This window comes from Electrophorus electricus, chromosome 9 (assembly GCF_041902795.1).
Source record: "Electrophorus electricus isolate QZ-2024a chromosome 9, ASM4190279v1, whole genome shotgun sequence".
NCBI classification, from domain to species: Eukaryota; Metazoa; Chordata; class Actinopteri; order Gymnotiformes; family Gymnotidae; genus Electrophorus; species Electrophorus electricus.
In genome coordinates this window covers 21077501-21101429 of record NC_137505.1, presented here as the reverse complement: position 1 = coordinate 21101429, position 23929 = coordinate 21077501, and the positions used below count along the sequence as shown (strand labels likewise).

Below are 23929 nucleotides of genomic sequence, written 5' to 3'. Positions count from 1 at the left end.
GTCTGCTGTTTTTGTTTGTCAACAGTCGGTGTTTGACCATGACGGCCTGCTTGCTACGTCTTTGTTGTGTACAAATAAATATGTGTTCGTTTAACATTACTCGTCCCCGCATCCTGCTTAGCCTCCTAACGTCAGTTAGTGACTGTCCCCTATAGGTGTGGGTTGTTCAGTGATGGTCCTCAGACGTTCAAAATCTACATCCCTCTATATTGCCTCTGTGACTGCTCTTCTATTTCTTCAAAGCTAAAACCATTTCCCTGTTACCTGCTTAGTGCATTTTTCTGTTTGATTGTTTTGTTTATTTGCTCATTTTGTTTTTTGATCCAATACAGAGTGGCCTCGTGTCTTGAGAGGTACTACATAAATATAAACCTAAAATAATTTAGTATAAGCCTTGCAAGTTTACACAGTAGTCTGTGAACTCATGCAGTGAGAGTTTTGTGTTCTAGGCTGTTAAGCATGTCTCTTTTTACTGAAAAATACTTTTACGTCTGCATGGCTGACTGTCAAGTATAAGCAAAGCAATTGCGTATGAGGCAACTCTTTTGCTGGGTCCAGGCTGTTAACCTGGTGGTTCTGTGGTTCCTCGTCCTCCACACCGGTTTGATGTGTACTTCATGACCAGGGAATCACAAATGCGGTTCTAAACACGAACAGGTTATAAATGTGCCTTACCGAAGAATTCGTAATATCCAGTGCAGTTGTCAGCTTAAACCCATTTTTAGAAGTGAGTGGGTCCTAAGAAGACAGAAGGACTAGGCTCATGAACTAACCACGCATCACCTCAAATTAACTCCATATCCTTGCAACATAGTGCACACGTGCATAGGGTATAGCGTCTGATTAGATCCATAGCAGGGCTGTCAACGTTAAGAGGACACTTGCCGTTCAGCGTACCTGATGACTTCTCCAGTCATCGCGTTATCTGTGTAAATCCGTGCGGGGTTTATGGGAGGAAGCAGGGGTCAAACTCGAGTGAATATTAATATGCGTAAAAATCTTTAAAAATGGTTACGGTATGAACTTGTCTCTCTGCCCCCAGTATCTGCCTTCCTGCCTCCACCAAACCACACAGCCTGCGAATTCCACCCCAAACCCCAGCAGCTCATTTCCTGTTACTTGACTGTGTGTAGAATGGGGTGGTGGGACTTTTCTTCTGCACACTGCTTGACTAGAGAGGTTATCTGGCTTCCTTTGGCAGTCACCACATCCCAACACTCAGTAAGATCAAACCTGTATACTTCACCTAGTGTAATAGCTGAGGATTCATTTGTTTCAGTTGCAAGTCTTGTGTGATTTCACCTACTGTGATACGCTACAATCCTGTCAAGAATGTGTCCTGTAATGTAATATGACCAGATGAACACTGTATTTTTGCCTCTGCTTAGAAGCACTGATTAGGACTTTCTTGGATAAAGAGGTGTGGTTAATACGGAAAGAGCCGCAGCCTGTGATCAAACCATCCGTGGAGCCGGATAAACAGCCTGCCTTCATAGTTCCCAGCTGATGGTGTTGAGGCACAGACACGTGGATATGCTGGGAATTTAATCAAGATATAAATTAATTTTGTGACTGACATCGTTCAGGATGCAACTGCTTGAAAATATAACATTGCAACAGCAACAATTTTGGTGCACTCCAGCCAACTATATCTAGGACTCATAAATCGTACGTTGACCACCCTTACTGTGCCTCCAATAGCACACAGATCAATCATTAACTTATGCACCACTTAACACACAAAATAAACGGCCACATTTATTCAAATATTTGATTTCCCTTGAGTTGCCTGTGTCGTAGAGCGCATGCACATTAAGACTGACCCATACATGTGAAATTAATGCAGTACTGCAGCATTATAACACCCTACAAGAATTGCTGATTATTAAATATATATATCATATTTAAATACAATTATGGAATTAATATGGCTTAGGCTACTGGTTTTTATAAGCACACATTTAATGGTTCTTTCATTATCTTGATTTCCATTTTGTACATAAGTCATTCACTCACAGAGAAATTCCACTCCTTGCTAAAAGTGAGCTTCTCAGCCACCTTTTCTGCCCTGTGGAAGGACGTTTGTCTTTTTGTCCTAGACAAATTTCAAGCGATTCTGAGAGTCTTGATAAAACAAGGTCCCACACCAGCCCAAATGTTATGTTCCTGTTGTACAGTTACACTGGACCTTCAACACATTTACAACATGTAGCAGATACGCTTGTGCAATGCAGCAGAAGTACTTGGTGGCCTCCATGGTTATCCAAGGTTATCTTCTTACTAGTCGAATTGGGATATCTGAGACCACCGTCAACTTAAAGCCCTGGGAGGAAATGTTATATGTACACAACATAGGAATTGATTAAGTGCATGTTAAACACATGGATCTTCAGTCTACATATGAAGACAGAAGCTACTGTATAGACTTGCAGGGGAAAGTCAGTCCACCACATGGCTGCTAGCACAGAAAGTCTTGAGGTGTGTTTCCTGTCTCTTAAAGGGCAATGGTGCCAGAGAAGCTCTACTTGAGTTATGAATGATGCGATTCCAGGTGAGTACTTTGAGCTAAGATGATGCTGGTCTATTTTTGGCCTTGTAGGCAAAAGCACCAGGATTTTAAATCTGATGCAGCCATCTCTGCATCTTCTACAGGGAAGAGAAAACAGCAAGTGGACTGATGTGTGAAAACGTGTGAGGAAGTCATGCAAGTTATACTATGGGCGTCATACCTACCTGGCAGAGATTGACGAGACTGAGAAACAGTTCTGGAGATTGACAAGACTGGTAAGTGCTGAGGAGGTCCCAGCTGATGGCCAAGATCCACAGTGACTGCAAGCATACAGCCAGCAGGAGGAGGAGGATAACTATTTGTGGTCTGCAGTAAGGTTGCTGTACTCATTAGTCAGTGGAGGCATGCCGTACCCGTACGTTTCTGGCCTTATTCCTCAGAGGGACATCTCCCTGCTCTGTGTGACATCCCTGTAGAGAAGCATGGTTGGGTTTTGACTTCTATCCAATCACCTGTGTTTATTCCTGGATCAGGAAGTGAAGCTTCAGCTAGTTTCGAGGGAAATTGTGTCTGGATAATATATTAAATTTACAACACACCCAATTTAACTTCTAAGGGATCTGATAGTTGATTAGCTGAGGAAAGGGATTTTGATTCAGCAAGAAAACTAAACTTTGCAGTGCAGTGCCTCTCTAGGTGCCTGATGCCTCTATTCTTAATAAACAAAAAAACAGGAAATCATTCTACCTGTGCGATCAGTTGTATAGTTTCCTGTGCTGCCTAGAGACCAGGAAATGTCCAAGTGGTCCCTCTCACTGAATTATGGGAGCTTTTCTGTTGACTTATAGCGCCAGGGCCAAAGTGTCTGGCACATGGGCATGGTTCTAACAGGCTCCTACTGAGGACATTTGAGAAACTGTCAGGCAGGCACAGATTCATACATTCATGAGATTTTGGCACCTAGAGGGCATTCAACCTTTGGTTGAACAGCTGACTTTATGCTACAGGATATGTGTGCCTGTATTGTAATATGAAGGAAGATACAAGATACTTATAGACAAGGTACTATGGGGAGCCTCTGCTAGGCAACTGGCTTACGTAGCTAGTAGTGAAATAAAGCTAGCTACATGAGTTAGCGTGATCTCATGTGTAAATCCTCCATGGGCTTCCTTCATTAATAGCATGGTTAGCATCTTGAAGTGAAATATTCCTTAAATCTGCTCCCCCATATCAAAGTCTAAAACATACGACAACACTCGCGTTCTTATAAAACATCTTTTATTATTCTGGTAAGGATCTGTTATAGTTTATTACAGTTAACAAAATACATTTGTTATGCCTCTGGACACTCAGCCCCTGACCTCTGAACCCTTTCCCCAGTGTTCAATTAGCAGGCACATTCCTCATGCAAAGATTTGGGACATGCAGGAACTCCACCCACCCCAATCCCACCCAGACTAGAGTCTCGTACATAAACTTGCATTCAGATGCCTTCACGCAGTTCCTAGGTAAAGAAAATAGAATCGAGGTTACTCCATTCTGATGCCAATAACATGCCCTGTCCCTACCCAAGCAAGTGCACCTGCCGGGGATGGACCGAAGAATGATGCGCTCATGCCATGTGTGTGGGCCCAGCAAACCAATAAGCTGTCATGATTGTGTTTCTGGGTCAGGTGAACGGTGTGGATGACTGGACCAGAATTAGGAACAAAGTGGTTACTCGAGCATCTTGATTTCAGCTACCGTAGCTGTTTGGACTCCGATATGCAATTTGAGGAGATATTATCTCCATTATAAAAGCTTTACCATGCGTGACTGCATTTGTTTGATGATGGAGTTGCTTCTGTAGGTTTTGTCAGATGGCACCAGGTTTACAGATATTTACTGTAAGCTCTTCATAACAAATTCCTCATCAGTATAACAGGCCAATAAATAAAAATAAACTAATAAATAGGTGAATAAATAATTAGTATGTACTAAAAGTGCAGTGCTCCAAATGATATGACATGACAGAAGGCTTTTTTTGTAAAGAATCACAATACTGAACACAAAACAAAGGGAAAACTTTAGGGGGTGTCTGATGTTTCTAGAAAAAGGCACACATGGCTGGATGGCTAGAGCTCTGTGTGTTTGAGTGTGTATTTGTGTGTGTCTGTGTGGTTTTTTGTTGTTTGTTTTAGACATACGACATAGGAGCTCCTCTCCCCCTCTAAGTGTGTCCCAAGTGTCTAGCTCGCAGTCTTTCTGCCGTTGCCATGGTGTCCACCTTGGCGTCTGCTCGGCCTGGCCGCCATATGGCCCCGGCCCTTCTTTGCTTAACTTCCTAACGTCTGCTGTTTGGCAATGCCACCTTGTTTCGCTCAGTCTTTCCACTCGTTGGCATGCCAGGCTGGTGCAGTGTGAATCTTAGCTGGGGTTTTTTCTGCATTCCTGTCTGGGTACCTATGAGTGGTGTGTTGCGATTGTCTTGTGCATGCCCCTTACGGTCACCTTTGGAGAAGAGATATCCTAAAGGAACCCCGCTAGACTGTTGGCCGTTGTTCGGCCACATGGTGGATGGCACTGAGAGTTTTTGTGATTACTATGTATGCATCTAACTGCTCTGCATCCAAATCACTTACTCCAAATCACAGTTAATGTTAAGTAGCTTTAGAATCCTCATAATGTTGTGCAGTGGAGGTCTGATGTGAAGTGGGTCATGAGCTGAATCACTTTGATGCAGAAAATACTGAAAGAGCGTGAATGGATTAAAAGTTAGTTGCCAAACGCAAATCTGTACTGTGGTTGGGGTACGGTTTATATTCTCAAGCCAAATAAATATGCAATGGGTGCACCTGGTCATAGACGGTAGCATCGTCTTTTTGTGCTCTGCTAGGAAGAAGCAGAAGAGTAGATTTGTGACATACATTATAATGAAACGGGTTCATCAGATGCGTTTGTCTGCTGTGGTAGGTTGTACATGAAGCTCTCATGTTTGGGCAGTATAGAAGAGTCACATCATAAACAGCACATGGCATCTACTTGGGCTTACAAGGCTAGCCTGCATCCACGCATGCTAATACCTGGCCTTGAAACTCTTCACGGGACAAATTCTCGCTGCAATTTCTCGTTTGCTGGGTTCATTAAGAATTGCAGTTGCCGTGATCGGAGCCTCAGTGAGGGCCTGATAATGCCACTGCGCTCCTGTCAATCTCAGACAAGCGCCCCGCCCTTTTGTGTTGATATGGTTGGGGATTAGCTGGTGTCAGGTTTCCGTGCATCGAAACGGTTGGACGCTATCAGTGCCAGTCATAAAAACCTCAAGTTTGAAGAATCCCAGTCCATTTTGTCCGTTTCTCATGTAGCGGATGGAACCTTCTGGATGACAAAGTAAACTTCTAATTCTCTCTTTATCCGCCTGCCGCCCTTATTTGGTCTCTTGTGCTGTAGCCCAACTCCTGGTTGAGGTACCTCCTCTCATCTCTGTCACTCCCCATGACTTTCACAGTGGTGGTCCCTCCTCATCGATGTAGCTGATGTGCTCCACCGAGCTCCTCTCTCCCATGTTCCACTCCTGCATCTCCAGCTCCAGCTGTGGGGGTTCGGGGCCAGTCCCCGCCTGGCCAGAGCTCGAGGTCTGCCGGAGCCACGAGGAGCCGAGCGATCCTTGCACGTCCCTCGGGGAGTACAGCGAAGAGGTGGAGGGATGAGGGTAGGAGGGCGGAGCCTGGAGCAGGGGCGTGGGGGAGGACGCCGGGGACCGGCCCGCCGCTGCCCTGCGGTCACCCGGGGAGCCGCTCAGCGAGGGAGGCACCGAGCAGTGAGAGGATGGCAGGGGCGGAGTGTCCTGGGAAGAGGGCGTGGCCAACGGGCCTCGGGCGTGGCCGGAGGGGCAGGAGCGGTGGGGTCCCTGGGAGGGCGAAAAGGACGGGGATGGAGAACGGGAAGAAGAGAGAGAGAGGGAAGGGGTATGGGACGTGAGCGGCCGGTCAGGAGCCGGCCGGCCGCGGCCAATACCGGAGCCCGCGGGGCTACCGGGCTGTCGGGCGCTCTCTTTCTGGACAGCCTCTGCAGGGCACAGGGGAACATGAGGGGAGCCCTTCAGACAACACGCCTGGGAGTTCTGCAATCGAGACTGCGCTCTCTGCGGAGGGCCGGAGGGTATAAGGCAACTGGGAAGAACTGGCATGCCCCCGGGGGCTGTGCTGTCCAGCAGGGAGCAGGCAGGCCTGAGAGGGGAGCAGGGAGCGGCCGGAGCGCCCGGAGCTGTTGGGAAAGTGTGGGAGGGTCCGCTGGCACCGTTGGCAGGCAGAGTGAGCGATGCAGGAACAGTCGTCATGAGTGGCTGCGAGCCAGGGAGAAAGAGAGGCTGGAGGAGGCGTGTCACTTCCTGGATTTCCCGGCTGAGCCGGGAGACCTGCTGTGACAGGGTGGTCATCTGGGCATAAGAAAGACGGAAGGCAGCGTTGCAGGAAGTGATTTGGTTTTTTTTTTTGCCTTCATCCGTAAAACACTAGGATGAATAACTAACACCTGAACCAGACAGGGCAGCACATCCGCGTAATGTTACCAGTGCAATGCCTATCGGTGCTTAAACCGTATGTGACAGTTTATCACCAAATATGAGACAACAACATCCGCAGAGAACTACATCTATTTCATTACGCCTTACCCCCGCTATGTTGTAGCCAAACTCCAGTCGTTAGACAGACCTGTCCTGAGTTTTAACGACAGTAATGCGGTCATACCCTCTACTGTGTGCTGTCAGAGGCAGACATTGCTAATTGCCAAGTTATATGAAGCTGGTTCGTTTTGTGGTTGTCAGAACAGCCTGTGGCTCCACTCACTGAGCAGGACGGATGACGTGCTGTGCTTGGATTATGCGCCCTCCTGTTCAAAATACTCACCTCTTCACTGAGTTTGCTGATGCTCTGTCTTGTCTCCGCCTGCTCCAGGCTCACTATACAAACACACACACACACACACACACACACACACACACACACACACACACACACACACAGTGTGTGCAAAGATGTACAAGAAAAAAATATGGTCATTTTAATATTGCTAACAATGGCTATACAATTGAATAGTTAATTAAATGAAGCGATAAAGACAGGAATAGGAGAATATGGAAACATGGGAATATGGGATGGACAGACGAGATGGAGCAGTTAGGAGCCTTTTACCAAGACTCGGGGATGGAGGGCCGCTATGAGGTAGAGCACTGCTGAACTCGAACCTCTGAGCAGAGCCAGAGTGGCTCTCAGTCTCAATGCCATCCACAAACCTGCAGAAAAAGAACGAAAAACACTTTAGCAAACAAAGTAGTGGTTGCTGTAGGTGTTCCCAAACAATCCAAAAATACAAGTGAGGACACATTTGTAAAGTTAAAGGTTATATTGGCTCCCAAATTGTAATATAAATCCTAAGAGGCAACCCGACAGTCTTTATGGGCTGAGCAGAGCTAGAGCTCAACCAGTGCTTCTCCTAGTGTGAAATTGAGGGGCCGTTACTGAAGCTGGTTGTCATGGTAGCTGGACACTTCTACTAAATTATGAATCACTTCGAGTGTATTTCTTTTGCTGGCCACCAGGGGGCAAAGGGCTCGATGGATTCTCTTTGCATTTCGCTATGCAACTTGTGACTTTATTGCTGTATTATTGGGAGTCGTGGCAGCAATTATATTTCCATGTACTTTTCATATGCTATATATTAGAGTTTAGGATAAGTTGAGGTTCACTGGATTTTAACTGTTAATAGTATAAACAGTCGAGTAGCTTGATTAGTTCTACACAGTTACGTTACTGTTTGCGGTGTCGTATACCAGTCAGGACCAAAAAAGCTGTTGCTGTTGCTGTGTATGTGTACTATATGTATGTAATGGAAATAAACCTCTTTGGCAGGGTGCAGCCAAAGCTGATAAAAGATGAAAGTGTGTGTGTATTCCCACACCTGGGGCTGAGCTCCGGGGGGGCGTTACTGAAGCTGACCACAGGGATCTGCAGCGTGGCAGGCCGGCTGTGGTCCGAGGGCGGCCGGAAGGGTCGTGGAGGCAGAAGGGGCGAGCGCAGGGGTGAACTCAGGCCCCTGGTGAGCCGCAGCGGGGAGCGCGGCGCCCGCGACACCGTGTGCTGCTCTTCGTCGTTTTCCTCATCCTCGCGGATGGACGGGAGCTTCTTCACAAGGCCGCCATTGCTCTCCCAGTCCACCTTGGAGAAGAAGACGACGGGAAGAAGCCGATGTTAGCGGCTGATACGGCACAGGGTCGGATCTTGGTGGGCGCTTCACCGGGCTTAGCGTTCAGGGTCCGTGTGAATGAAACGCGTGCAGTGAAGACCAGTGTCCAGTGAGAGGTGCCCTAACACAGTCTGTCTTTCTCTCTTCCCCGTTCGTCCTGAAGACGTTCGTCTTCTTATTTTGCCATTGTGCTGTCTCTTATTTCTCAATGCTTATTAAACTTCCTCATCTTTCCTTTATACTCTACCACCTCATTCGAACCTGTTTCCTTAAAATGAAATGTCCTCTCCAGGACATTTTACTAACGTCAATCTCCCGCATTTTTGCTGAGGAGCTACGGCACCAGAACGTTCGGAGAAAAGCCACAAGAATCACGCAAGCACAGCACTAAAAAATACGGCAGAACTAACAAGCACCAAGTCACGGATTTCCTCAGCCGCAGTGGGAAATGTGGTGACCTTTAACCTGAAGTGTTTTAGAAGTCCAGCGGAAAGGTAAGGGAGTAGGGAGTGATGATGTCCACGTCGTTAGCGGAGATGACAGACTGCATCAGTGCGCGTCGTTTCCTTTTAAATAAAACACCCAGGATCCTCAGCGAGTAGGAACCATCCACTTATCGTGTCCGAGCAGATAAAGGAAGCAGAATGAACACAGTACAGACACACACAGTACAACATGCGTTGACTACGCGACACGTACGCGGTAACTACGAACTACAACAATAACTTATCGACCCCCCTCATAAACTACAGCTGTATAACCCCCCCCTTCATAACCTGCAGCCATAGCAACCCCCCGTATCGACCGTATACAGGGCTCCCTGGCCCACTGCTTTCTCCGGTCACCTCATCTTCCTTTTTTCTTTCTTCTTCTCCCTCCTGTTTTCTGACCCCTCCCCCGCATCATCTGTGTCTGTGTCTCTCAGTGGAGCCCCCCTGACACACTCCCACCACCCAAGCACAGGGCTATTATTAGCTCCCCCTGCCATTCTTAGTAACAAGGGTCCCACTGGCACTGCAAGACTGCAAGAGCCGGTGTGTGTTCTGAGCGCACGTGTGTGTGTGTGTGTGTGTGTGTGTACGCACGCACATGAACGCACATCTCTCCATGTCCAAAATCAATTACGGCAGATGTTGCAGTTGGTGCAAGGTGGTGTGTGTGTGTGTGTGTGTGTGTGTGTGTGTGTGTGTGTGTGTGTGTGTGTGTGTATGTGTGTATGTGTGTGTGTGTGTGTGTGTGTGTGCGCGTGTGTGTGTGTGTGTGTGTGTGTGTGTGTGTGTATGTGTGTGTGTGTGTGTGTATGTGTGGGTGTGTGTGTGTGTGTATGTGTGTGTGTGTGTGTGTGTGTGTGCGTGTGTATGTGTGTGTGTGTGTGTATGTGTGTGTGTGTGTGTGTGTGTGTGTGTGTGTGTGTGTGTGTGTGTGTGTGTGTGTGTGAAGCAGAATATATGTCCCATTGTATGTCCATTGCCTGTTTCTTCATGGTATGTAGCAAAGGTTTTCTAGTGGTGCAAACCAGCAGGTGTACAGTCAAGCTGACAACCAATAGGAACATGAAAACACTAAAGCCTCTCCACTCCTCTCTGCAGAGATAATACGGAGAGAGAGAGAGAGAGAGAGAGAGAGAGAGAGAGAGAGAGAGAGAGAGAGAGAGAGGGGGAGAGAGAGAGAGAGGGGGAGAGAGAGAGAGAGAGAGAGAGAGAGAGAGAGAGAGAGAGAGAGAGAGAGAGAGAGAGAGAGAGAGAGAGCGCTGTCCTTCAGTGAAAAGCTGCATCTTAGAGCTCTTTGGGTGTTTCAGTCAATCAGAAATAAGTGAATGAGGAGAGACAAGCTGGAATACATTACTGCTCCCTGTTACACACACACACACACACATACATACACACACACATACATACACACACACATACATACACACACACACATACACATACACACACACACACACACACACACTCTCTCTCACACACACACACACACATACACATACACACACAAACACACACATACACACATACATACACACACACATACATACACATACACACACACACACACACATACACATACACACACAAACACACACACTCTCTCACACACACACATACACATACACACACACTCTCTCACTCACACACACACAAGCCTGCCAAGACTCCCCTTAAATGTAATTTCCCCTTAATTATTTGTAGAAAATGTAAAAAATTGTTTGCTGTGAGGAGTATCCGTGTGTGTGCGTGCGCGTGTGCGTGTGTGCGTGCGTGTGTGCGTGTGCATGTGTGTGTGTATTACAGGGACATGTCCACCCCTTCCGCTTCACAGCACAAAGCTCTGCACCAGCAGACATCACACCTCCTCACACAACACACCCACTTCTCACACACCCAGTCTGCGAGGTGGCATCACTACTGATATGATCGGTGGCTTCTCCTCCCCTCTCCACTCTTTGCCTCCTTGGTCCTTCTTCGGTTGCTGCCTCCACACCCCTCCAGTTCTGGCGAAGGAGCAGGAGTGACACGGACCTTGGTGAATGCGGCACTCTGGGGCGGGGGGGCGGTTCTCCCTCTCCTGCTACTCTCTCCTCCCCCTCGCGTTCTATTCTCAGCGAGCGGGATCTGTGTATAGCTGAAGAAGAGGGAGCTCCCGGCACAAGAGGGAGAGAGCCCCCCGCCCCTGCGCTATTCTTAGCTACAACACCTACTCCTGACTGCAGCCTGCTGCTATTTCTGTCCTTGCACTTCCACTGCACGTGAGTGTGTGTGTGTGTGTGTGTGTGTGTGCGTGTATGTGTGTGCGTGTGCATGCATGCGTGTGTGTGCATGCGCGCGTCTGTGTGTGCGTGCGTGCATGTGCGTGCGTGCGTGCGCGCGCGCGTGCGTGTGCGTGCGCGTGTGCGTGTGTGTGTGCGTGTGTGTGCGTGTGCGTGCGTGTGCGTGTGTGCGTGCGCGTAAAGAAGAAGACGTGCCAAAACCAGCAGATGGACAATCAATTTTATAGCTGAAGCAGCAGCTTTGCTTTATACATAAACACACTCACAAACGTACGCATGCGCACACACCTGCTGTAAAGGTCACTACTGCTTAGGCAAGATAATACATTTATCACACATCATGCAGAATCAGTGCAATTAGTTAAAGAGCATTGCGCGACTTCACTACATATCTGAGTCCCTCACTATAAGAGAAGAAACCACAAGCGCCCATCTCAAGCTGACTGCTAAAGTCTCCCAATCAGTCTCTAAAGCTGCCATGTTAGTGTACTTCTGCACCGTGCGTCTATGTGTGTGTAGGAGTGTGTGTGTGAGAGTGTGTGCACATTCACATCTGTGCTGTTGCCCTCCCGCAGGTTGTAGGTGAGGTCGTGCTGGATCTCGCTGATGAACTTCTGCGCGTACTCGGGATAGAGACGCAGCACCTCACGCAGGCCCTTCAGGCTGATGTACTGCAGGTCACAGTAGGTCAGCGCCTTCACGTTGGCGTTTGTCTTGATCACCTGTTCCCTCGTCAGCGAGTCGGAGCCAATCAGGTCGCCCTTACCTGTGAGAAAGAAGCAGAGAGCATTGGGCACTGGGTATCTCTGGAATGCTGACGGTGGTGTCAAATCTTGGGTGCTGATGCCTTCAGAATGAGCTCGAGTATTCGCTCGGTACGAGCTAGAGACAGTATCCGCTGCTCTGTTGTTGAGAGCGCCGAGCTCACAGCTGGGGCGCAGGGTGAAGAGGCTGAGGGACAGGTGGACACCCGGGGAAGTCTCTGTTCTGCTGCAACACGCCACCTTACGGGCACGGCCGTTGTGCCCCAGGCGGGCCGGTATTACACCCATAGCAATGCGCGATGTCAGTCCAGTCCTCTCTCTGCACAGCGTGTTTATAAAGAGGAATGTGTTATCATTATAGCCTGAAAAAACCCTGTCCTGCCCCGTTTGCTGATATAAATATCATTTTTAAAGGTTCTTCTCGTATAGCACTGCTAAAACAAAAGGCAAATTCCTTTTGTGTAACTCTGGTAAGAAAATAGTTTTGTGTTTTTGAGGTAAATAAGCACAAGGACACACAAAGCTTAAGCGGTACAAGAACGTTTCTGCTTCTGCACTTCAGCTGAGCTGTACGGCTGACTAAGTCAGCCAGAGTAATGCTGACCGGAAGACTGACGTGAGTGTTAGAGGACAGCAGGCATAAAAACACACTGTGGTCAGGGGCTGAGGGTCCATAAAAGCAGAAGCATATTCTGTGCTGGTGGTAGACCCACTCATGTATGCTGTCCAGTTACTGGTGTATCTCAGGCTGTGTGTGTGTGTGTGTGTGTGTGTGTGTGTGTGTGTGTGTGTGTGTGTGTGTGTGTGACGGCGCGAGGGAGGAGGATAAGGGATATGGTAGAGGAAGGAAAGAAAGAGGTGTGACTCTTCCTTCATCCTCCTCTTCCTCTTCTCCATGGCCAGTGACACCGAGCACTTACGGCGCACGCAGGAACCAGACAGGTGCGGACTGAGAAATATTCAGAAATGGAACCACAGTAAGTCCCATCTCTCTTAAATAAAACACATACAGACGTGTGTGTGTGTGTGTGTGTGTGTGTGTGTGTGTGCTGTAGCAAGCAGATAAATATGACCCAACTAAAGTGTGTCAATATTAGATAGACGTCTAAAGTCAGGGGGCATCATCTCACACTTTGTGAGAGCTTTGGCATGATTTACAGAGTATTCTACCTGCAGTCCTAAAGTGTAGCTCTGTCTCTACAGTGTCACTACTGCACTCTGCTCTCTGGGCATGCGTGATTTCTCATATCGATCTTTTATAAAATATCTTCTCTCTCTCTCTCTCTCTCTCTCTCTCTCTTTCTCACGTTTGACATTACTTTGACAGACAGTAGCTATACACAGCAAGAATATGAAACATGAAGAACTTGAAATCATGCTTGCGTTTGGGATGCGGTAGAAGCCGTAATGGCGTGTGGAGAGGACGACTGTACACGACACTTCAACTCCAGCAGCAAATCTCTATGTTTCTGTCAGTTACATAGCAGTTGATGGTGCATATAGGCACAGTGTGGCATGTGTGTGCGGGTGTGCGGGTGTGTGGGTATGTGTGTGGTTTCAACTCTGTCTTACTTTGTTTTTCCATCTGACGCCAGTCTGGGATGAAGCTTCTTCTGTTTCTCCTGCTCTCTGCGTTTCCCACCCACATCTGTCTTTATTTCCCTGCCCCTCTTGACTGTGGTTAGAAGGGTCAAGTCGTCAAATCGATGTTACCACAGGGCTCTACGAGTGGTACAGGATACGTGTGTGATCCCATTAAAAATTCATCCTCACATCCCTGGAACGGTCGGCCGTGTAGATGGGTGTAAGTGCAGGCTAGCCACCTCCTTTGTTTTGAGTCACATGGCTTCATGATGCCCATGCGCCCCTCGCGCAGACGGAGCCTTCATTCTCATGTAACCAGCTTCTATAAACAAAGTCTGGGTGCCATGCGTGGTGTTTGTGTTCGTGCGCCAGCACAATGTGCACTAGCACGACGTGCGCCAGCATAACGTGCGCTAGCATGATGTGTGCCAGCATAACGTGCGCTAGCATGACGTGGACCAGCAGCACAGATGAGGATGTGAGTGTGCGTGGGTCTTTAAGAGAATGAGCTCAGAATGCACAACTGATATTGATGTGTTTATCTCCACCAGCACACCGTGTTCTCTCTGTATCTCACTCTTTCTTACACACACACACACACACACACACACACACACACACACACACACACACTTTTGATGTGCATGCGTGAGTGTGTCTATGGTTCTTCCCTTTATATGCTAGCCTGTATTAATAATCAAAGTGTTTGAATAATGCAATGACCATCAATTATTAAGACTGAGGGGCGAATTGATTAGACCAACCGATGGGTCCCTGGCAACTAGAGAAAAACACACAAGCGCGCGCACACACACACACCTGTTTGTGTGTTCATACAGGTCATTGGTTCTGCTCTGTGACCTTTAAACATCTTAACATTGACAGTTCTGCGACTCACAAGCCTAAAGTAGAATGATATAATTAGAATAGACATGAGTGATTAAGAAAGTAGATTACAATGGTGCCCTCCTGCATGAAGGAAAACAAACATTTTAGGGACCAATTATGTAAATGAACACAGATTATTCTGTAATATATTCATACGACACGGTTGTCATTCGTGAAGTTGAGTGCAAGTACAGGTGCTCAAAATGACATTATACATAAGGTCTAGTGCAAATAAAACAGGTTAAACGTTAACTGTTACAGATAATTAACTGATGAGTGGAATTCATATGACACCTAATTGAAAACACTTGTGTCTGTGAAGGAGATTACAGATCCAGACTGTTACCTTGTGTCTCTGATGGAGAGAGATTACAACCGCAGACTGCTGTCTGGCTTGGTGTGGGTGTAGGCCACTTAGTTTCCACTGTCTCGTGCAGGGAGAGTGGAAGAGAGTATATAAAACCAGATTGTGTGTGTGCTTTGTGTGTGTGTGTTGTGTAAAGGTGATTCACTCTTACATGATGAAAAGAGAAAGATCAACAATGCATCATTTATAGCCTGTCCATGTTTGACTGGTACTTCCATCAGAGCAGTACTGGCGTGCACTGGGTAGGGTGGGGTGGAGCTTCTCCTGTGATGGTGGAAACGCAGCTTCCTTCCCCCAAAAGAAAAAAAAGGGCTCAAAATGGCTGCTGGGTTGTACACTGTCACAAATGGCCGCCCTCCTGGCCTTCCAGTTTCCGTGGTTTCCCTGTCATGTCACTGTTTTCCTGTACTTCCTAGATGTTCCATTCTGCAGTTTTGTCTTCTGCAGTTTTGACTATCTGAAGACCTGTATCTGCCTGAATGTATGCATGTTTCTCCGGGTTCTTCCTAGCGTCTTTGTTGTAGCCTGCTTCTCGTGTTTGCCTTCGTGTGTTTTTGGTTTGTCATGTATTCTTGGAATCTCTATGTTGGCTCTATGACCCTGGAATACCCTAACGACTCCGAGTCTGGATTTGCCCCTAATAAATCTCGCTCTTCTCCGCACATGCGTCCGATTCCTTACTACTCACCGTTACATCTACTAAAGCCTACAGTGTCATAGTCTAAACTTCTAATCATAGACCTATAGATTTTTAATTATAGACATATTCCAAATATAATAGAGTAGTGCCTAGTCTCAGTGATTTATGCTTATGTGCAATTAAGAGTAAATGAAATAAAGTCCATGGCAGTAATAGAGCAAAATATAAGAGAGTCACAAACATCACGCTTCTTTGATAGGCACTTTAAAGGCAATATTTAAGGCAATCAGCTGCCAAGCAATTAACAGATTAGCTTTATTACTGACTGTTCGTGTTAAGCAACGTCACTGTAATAAATGACACTGCACATATTCTCTGATCCTATTTATCCTTACATCTATAGAAAAGAGATACTGACATCTAGTAATCCCACTCGTAAGAGCAAGAAACAGAGTTGAACCAGAGCGGAGCGTCTATACTCAGAGTCCAAGTGCTCTGTGCGCCCAGTAGAAGGACAGGGATGGCCTTACAATAGCTGTCTGGCAGGAGGGTACACAGTATGGCAGCTGCTGGACTGTGTGACCTTCAGAAGCTAATAATGTTCAGATACTGAACGCAGCGCGAACGCACACAATATGACACAAACTACAAGTCAACACATGGGAGGGGCGGGTGCCGTCCACCCACAGTCGGAAGGTTTATTAGGAATAATGAACCGGCGGGAAGATATTGAAAGAGGCTTCCTGGATAATTGAGCAACATGGCAGCTCATCTGTACTGCACATTGTAAACTGAAATCTCTCCGTATAGACAAACTCTGGCCCATTTTTATTTGATTTGGTTCAAAGTCTTCTGTTACAAGGCAGCACAAGACATTGAGTCTCTAGTCCTTCACTTGTGCGATTAACCTTTTAGTACCCAGACGTTTACCGATCCGTATTCTAATATGCAGAATATATGAAAGTTTACAGCTTGTTAGCTATGGTTGGCAAATGTATTATTTATCATGATCCAATCCTAGAAGCATATAAATACCATAACGTTTGATTAGAGAAACTGCAGGAGCTACACAATTCCTTTCAGCTCCGGGTGAGATGAGGCTACTGGACCTGAGTAGCCCACATTCACACTCAGTTCAGCACACCCCCTCGGTTTACCATTCCCACTCCACGTACCATTCCCACTCCACGCACCATTCCCACTCCACGTACCATTCCCACTCCACGTACCATTCCCACTCCACGCACCATTCCCACTCCACGTACCATTCCCACTCCACGTACGATTCCCACTCCACGTACCATTCTCACTCCACGCACCATCTCCACCCTGTTTATCATTCCCACCCTGTTTATCATTTCAAGAGAACTGACCTTCAATAGCCAAATGCCAGCAGAGCCGCCTGCTTATACAACATTGAAAGGAACGGCACCTCAGAGAGATTAAAAACATGGATAATACTATAACGTGTGTGCGTGCGTGTGTGCGTGCGTGTGTGTGTGTGTGCGTGTGTATGTGTGTGTGTGCGCGCGTGTGTGTGCGTATGTGTGTGTGTGTGTGTGTGTGTGTGCGCGTGTGTGTGCGCGTGTGTGTGTGTTTTGTGAGTATGGTGAATGAATAATGTCCATTTCTCTGGGTCAAGCTACTAAGTCTTGTCCATTAGAGAACCAACCCAGGTGCAACGCACAAATAAATTATGCAATTAACAAGCCTAATAAAGTCATGTGAAAATGAGGCAGTCGTGAGTCTGAGAGACAAAGAGCAGCAAGGGGAAGGAAAGATTCAGTTCAGTAGAGCTGAAAATGACAGTTCCACGCAGATATGGTGGGTGGATGAGGTTTGTTTGGTTAAATCAGTCTGGGTTCAGTCTGGGTGCTGGTGCTCGTGCCTGTGTGTGTGAGGGAGGGAGAGGGAGAGAGGGAGAGAGAGAGGGAGAGAGAGAGAGAGAGAGAGAGAGAGAGAGAGAGAGAGAGAGAGAGAGAGAGAGAGAGAGAGAGAGAGAGAGAGAGAGAGAGAGAGAGAGGCGGATTTGTCAAAGCCATTCATGATAGTTAAAAAAAATGTTTTTTCTTTCAATCAAACTATGCACCAAGCAGTTCAAGACATGGAAATGTTTGTGCATTTGGCTGTGTGTGTAATGTTTAATTAGCTGTATACGTGTGTGTGTGTGTGTGTGTGTGTGTGTGTGTGTGTGTGTGTGTGTTCGTGCCTGCTTATTTAACTCTCTTAGTACAATCAATACTAACAGGTGCGCAGAATTTTAAATAGACTTTTAAATCCCTGCAAAATTCTAAAATTGCTAACTGACTTTAATTCATAAAGTGATATGTCTGTCTTTAAAAAGGTTTACAGGCTGACAGTCTAGCACAACTCTTCGTAAAAGTCAATAAAAAAGCCTTTTCATAACTTATTCTCCAAACTCTGGCCATCTATCCAATGATGTGGAGCACGGTTTCAATAATGAGAATAAATAATGTTGTTTTCATTTTCTGCACAAATACTAAGTGTGTTATACCACTCACAAAGCATGCTATGTCTTTTTTGGAGAGTAGCAAAATAACACACTTGTCAGAATGCAATACAAAAAAAAAAAAAATTTGCCTGGCCTGTAGAACATATTTAACACTTACATCCAAAGCAACTTACAATCATGGCTGAGTACAACTTGAGGGTTAAGGGTCTTGCTGAGGGGCCTAACAGTGGCAACTTGGCAGTGGTGGAGCTTGAACCAGCAACCTTTTGATTACAAGTGCAGTACCTTGACCACTGAGCTACCACTACCCAGACAGAAAATGAAACTGACAAAAATACTAGAAAGAAATGGATGTTAAACTAACAAAACTACTGACAAGAAATGAATGTTAAACAGACAGCTGAAGTGAAGGTCAGATCTATGTGACCAAAAACACCCTGTAGTACACATGGCTAAATGCTTAGAAATTGTTGAGAACGGCCAAACATATTCTTCTAAATGGACCCACAATTTGCTTTATCTTGTGTGAATTCAGTTCTTTTCAGCTTGTACTTATTAAGGCCATCCTTACAGACGTATCTAACAGGTCTGTGCAGTCTGCACAAAAAAGAACACTTTTAACAGTCTCACGGAAGTATGTATATTCACGGAAACTGTCATTATGCATAAAAAGGTGTTTCAATGACCTGCCTATCATGCTTATTGTGTATAAACAGTGAGGTAGATGGGGATGGGTGTGTGTGTGTGATATTTTAATATCCTTGAGGAGACAGTGTAAATGTCAACACTGCTTATGTGGTAGACAAAAACCCACACACAGTAAAAAAAAAAGAAAAGGTTTCTACAGGTTACTGAGGTTACAGGCAGGGCATGGGCAGACTCACGGTTAAGGTAAGGTTTAGTGGTGGGGTCTGGTTAGGTTTAAGGTAAGGTTTAGTGGTGGGGTCTGGTTAGGTTTAAGGTAAAGTTTAGTGGTGGGGTCTGGTTAGGTTTAAGGTAAGGTTTAGTGGTGGGGTCTGGTTAGATTTAAGGTAAAGTTTAGTGGTGGGGTCTGGTTAGGTTTAAGGTAAGGTTTAGTGGTGGGGTCTGGTTAGATTTAAGGTAAGGTTTAGTGGTGGGTTCTGGTTAGGTTTAAGGTAAGGTTTAGTGGTGGGGTCTGGTTAGATTTAAGGTAAAGTTTAGTGGTGGGGTCTGGTTAGGTTTAAGGTAAGGTTTAGTGGTGGGGTCTGGTTAGATTTAAGGTAAGGTTTAGTGGTGGGTTCTGGTTAGGTTTAAGGTAAGGTTTAGTGGTGAGGTCTGGTTAGGTTTAAGGTAAGGTTAAGTGGTGGAGTCTGGTTAGGTTTAAGGTAAAGTTTAGTGGTGGGTTCTGGTTAGGTTTAAGGTAAGGTTTAGTGGTGGGGTCTGGTTAGGTTTAAGGTAAAGTTTAGTGGTGGGGTCTGGTTAGGTTTAAGGTAAGGTTTAGTGGTGGGGTCTGGTTAGATTTAAGGTAAGGTTTAGTGGTGGGTTCTGGTTAGGTTTAAGGTAAGGTTTAGTGGTGGGGTCTGGTTAGATTTAAGGTAAAGTTTAGTGGTGGGGTCTGGTTAGGTTTAAGGTAAGGTTTAGTGGTGGGGTCTGGTTAGATTTAAGGTAAGGTTTAGTGGTGGGTTCTGGTTAGGTTTAAGGTAAGGTTTAGTGGTGAGGTCTGGTTAGGTTTAAGGTAAGGTTAAGTGGTGGAGTCCGGTTAGGTTTAAGGTAAGGTTTAGTGGTGAGGTCTGGTTAGGTTTAAGGTAAGGTTAAGTGGTGGAGTCTGGTTAGGTTTAAGGTAAAGTTTAGTGGTGGGGTCTGGTTAGGTTTAAGGTAAGGTTTAGTGGTGGTTTCTGGTTAGGTTTAAGGTAAGGTTTAGTGGTGGGGTCTGGTTAGATTTAAGGTAAGGTTTAGTGGTGAGGTCTGGTTAGGTTTAAGGTAAGGTTAAGTGGTGGAGTCTGGTTAGGTTTAAGGTAAAGTTTAGTGGTGGGGTCTGGTTAGGTTTAAGGTAAGGTTTAGTGGTGGGTTCTGGTTAGGTTTAAGGTAAGGTTTAGTGGTGGTTTCTGGTTAGATTTAAGATAAGGTTTAGTGGTGGGGTATGCTAATGTTTAGGGTGATGTTAATAGTAAGGATTGGACTTTGGCTTAGGGTTAAGTTAAAGTTAAGCTTAAAGTCAATGAATGTAATTTTACACCCAAACTTAACACCTGACAATAAATAAATAGATCCATTCTTCTCTGTTTGCATGATTGTCTAACTGCATAAAGGTACACGCGCGTTTGACTTACCCAGTATGGCCAGTACGGTGTTGTCCTTCAGCACCTCCATGGAGCCGGAGCAGACGAAGTAGATGGCCTGCAGAGCATCGCCCTGGCGGATGAGGAACTCTCCGGGTGCGCAGAACGACGTCTTGATGATGAGCGAGAGCGAGCGCAGGCACCCGCGGCTGGCCGACTCGAACAGCGGGAGCTGCAGAAGCTCCTTGTTCAGGTGCATGGCGATGTCAGCGCGCAGCTCATCGGGAAAGTCCTTCAGGAGCTGATTGGAAGAGAGAGAGAGAGAGAGAGAGAGAGAGAGAGAGAGAGAGAGAGAGAGAGAGAAAGAGAGAGAGAGAGCATGAACATAATGCATTTGGGCGAAGGATGGAGAAGATTTGTAGTGATAACAAGAGTTGGGTCTTCACTCAGCCAATGCAGGATTACAGTGTGAGGTCGATGGGTGTATGCAGTTTTATGTATTGTGGCTGAAATCTAGCTCGATCTGTCAAATCCCCAGTTAACATCAGTCTCAGTACATTCACGCATGCTTTACAGTGATAAATTGGCTGGCTAATGTCTACACTGAGAAGAGGATGCATTTCCTTTGGGTGGACATTGACTGATCTGTGTGCGCATGTGAAGGAGAGAGAGAGAGAGAGAGAGAGAGAGAGAGAGAGAGAGAGAGAGAGTGAGGGAGAGAGAGAGAGAGAGAGAGAGAGAGAGAGAGAGAGAGAGAGTGAGGGAGAGTTTGATTCATGAGAGGTTTGATTTGATTAAATCCTTCAGCAGAGTGACCTCAGCAAAACAAGGTGGGTTTAGAGAAACTCAGTCAAAGAGCCAGGAGAGAAGGGGTGCAAGGGGCGTGAGAAGAAGCCGACTCTGTGGGAATAGGAAGGAGACTGAGAATCCGGAGGCCAGTCCATCAGAGAGAGGAGGCGAGAGACAAAAAAGAGCAAACGGTGAGATACAATGCATCTTGAGACAGATTTTTCCTCTGAGAGGAAAATTGAAAAATAGAAAATAAGAGATAAATAGACCCAGCAATGATCCACATCCATCAAAGAAATGTCGGAAACACGGGCATGGAATGTTGTCTTTGGCTGGATTTACACCCATGTGATGAACTCTGTTTGATTTCTAAAGGGACAGAATAAGATACCTGTGGAACACATCATTTTAAGTAGCAGGAACAAATCAGACCTGGAACAATAGCTTGTGTACTTCTGTTTGCAAAGCTCAACATGTTATGATTATATATTTTAAATATATGATTATGAGATATGAATTGTTAAGCACACGCTTTCCTTTGGGTTAGGACAATATTATTTGCATGCTGCAATTGCACTAGAATTGCAGGGATGTGTCATAATGATATATAAAAATAATCTTATTTGACGAAATAAGATGTGAACCCTTATTTTTATTAACTGGTGGTGGTTTTAGTGACTGTTGAATGCTTAGAAATCACAGACTCATAAGGATTTATCAGCTCAGATCATCAAAACAGTCCTGCCCATTGGCAAGATGGTACTTTGGCACCTGCTCTAACTGCTTCAGTTCAGCAATAATTATGGCATGCCTGGTGCGAACGCACACCCAAGGTCCTGCGTTTCCATAGGACTCACTTGGCCATATCTAAAACACCTTGAAAACACAGAACATGTTCTGCTTTGCCTTCACTATGTCACTGTGCATGGTCACGGCCTGGTTAAGATCTGAGGCAGAGGCTGTGCTGTGGGAGTTTCTCTCTGATTGTGTGTGTCGTGTGTCAAATAAAAACTCTCTTTAGCTATCACAATATAGAAAACCTAGACTTAGAGAAATCTCTCATCACGCCGTAAGACGCGTTTATACAGAAATCCATGTAAGTCATAGAGCAGGCATTTGGCCCACGGCTCAGCCTGGCGGAACGCCAGCGCCCCGACCCACCTCGCTGACGTCGATGCCGTTGTTGACGGACCAGGTGGTCTGGAAGCACTCCAGCATGCGCTGCTCCAGGGCCTTGGGCAGCCGGTGCACCCGGATGAAATCCTTCAGGTCTTTGGTGCGCGTGTGGTAGAGTGAGCGTCGCGAATACATGCGCTGGATGATGGCCGTCACGTTCCCGAAAACCACGGCGTGCATTAGCGCTGGGCACAGAGACACAAGCAGAGGAGCGCGTCACGGTCATGGGCAAAGTAAACGTACCGCGGAGTGGGTAATGCAGGCTCGCGACGGGCAGGCCGGCGGAGACGCCGTGAAAACCTTCATCGGTACGATTGTCATCACCCTCAGCGTACAGACTCCAACAGGGAGCGTGATGTAAATGATGGCTATGATCATCGCCCTCGCGGCGTGGGAGCAACACGAAGAGTGAACCACAGCACGGAGGGAAGTATCGTGACAGACCAACACTCTGCAGCTGAACACCTGCGTGCATCTGTCTGTCCCTCGCAGCCACAGAAAGACACGGCGGAAGAGCAGAATCAGAGCCAGGAACAGACAGACTGATAGTTACACGCGAAAAACGTACACAGACGGACTGACAGGCCGACAAGCGTGCAGCACGCAGGTCGTCAGAACCTCGGTGTCTGATCAAACTTTAAACCGTGAGTATGACAAGCACAGAGAGACTGGGGTTCATGCCCCACTTCCTCTGCAAGACACTGGGCTGTTACACAAGACTGCATTCAACTGTTTTGTTTTTTTTTAAACTCAGTTCTTCAGTCTGACATGTCCTCTTTTCATCTGTTTGTCTAGGCAGCAGGGTGGTAGTTCAACTACGGCTTTGTTCTGCCTCTGGAGTGTTTTCCACTACTGCTGTGTGTTCCCAGCCTGGATGCTGCTTGCAGCCATCTACAGTGCATCTGCAAAGACCATCATTTCCTTTATTCCTCACGTTTCAGAACACTTCTGAACTTACAACCACAGGTCTAAACAGCAGGAAGAACATTTACTCCCAGATAAAGGAAAGGGCTCTTACCACAAACTGCATCTTATTGACTACCGCCACATTGCGTTTAATGTTTTTAAGTAAATCTGCATGCTGGTAAGTATTTGAGTGGGTCCGTTGTTCAAATAGATGAAAAGATATCAGGCAAACCCTCTGATCTCTGTTCAGAAAAGTACTGTGATGCAGGATTTAGTAGGGTAGTATAGTTGAAGTAGGCAGAGATGTTTGTCTATGTGTGTGTGTGTGTGTGTGTGTGTGTGTGTGGATGCAGACAGGTTTTGTCTGCTATGGGCTGTGTTACATAATTAACAATGTGTACTTGCTGGCTTCCATTTTGGTAAATTGTTTATATATACTGTGTGTGGTAGTCTACTGTGTTTTGAGCTAAAGTGTTTGTGTGTGTGTGTGTGTGTGTGTGTGTGTGTGTGTGTGAGTATGTATGTGTGTGTGTGTGTGCGTGTGTGTGTGTGTGTGTGTGAGTGTGTATGTGTGTGTGTGTGTGTGTGTGAGTGAGTATGT

The 23929-nt window shown here is 46.4% G+C and overlaps 1 protein-coding gene across 2 annotated transcripts in view; it reads right to left on the bottom strand.

Moving 5' to 3' along the window:
• Positions 1-3799: 3799 nt before the first annotated feature.
• Positions 3800-23929, bottom strand: part of kcnh3 (potassium voltage-gated channel, subfamily H (eag-related), member 3) — a 94301-nt gene continuing 74171 nt past the window's right edge. For both annotated transcript variants that reach the window (XM_026995907.3, XM_081720791.1), the window contains exons 9-15: positions 22408-22607; positions 20509-20758; positions 12053-12267; positions 8447-8703; positions 7681-7781; positions 7396-7448; positions 3800-6926 (exon numbers count right to left, since the gene is read on the bottom strand). In XM_026995907.3, coding sequence (XP_026851708.2) covers positions 5991-6926; positions 7396-7448; positions 7681-7781; positions 8447-8703; positions 12053-12267; positions 20509-20758; positions 22408-22607 — 2012 coding nt within the window. In that variant the 3' untranslated portion in view covers positions 3800-5990. The remainder of the gene's footprint in view (positions 6927-7395; positions 7449-7680; positions 7782-8446; positions 8704-12052; positions 12268-20508; positions 20759-22407; positions 22608-23929) is intronic.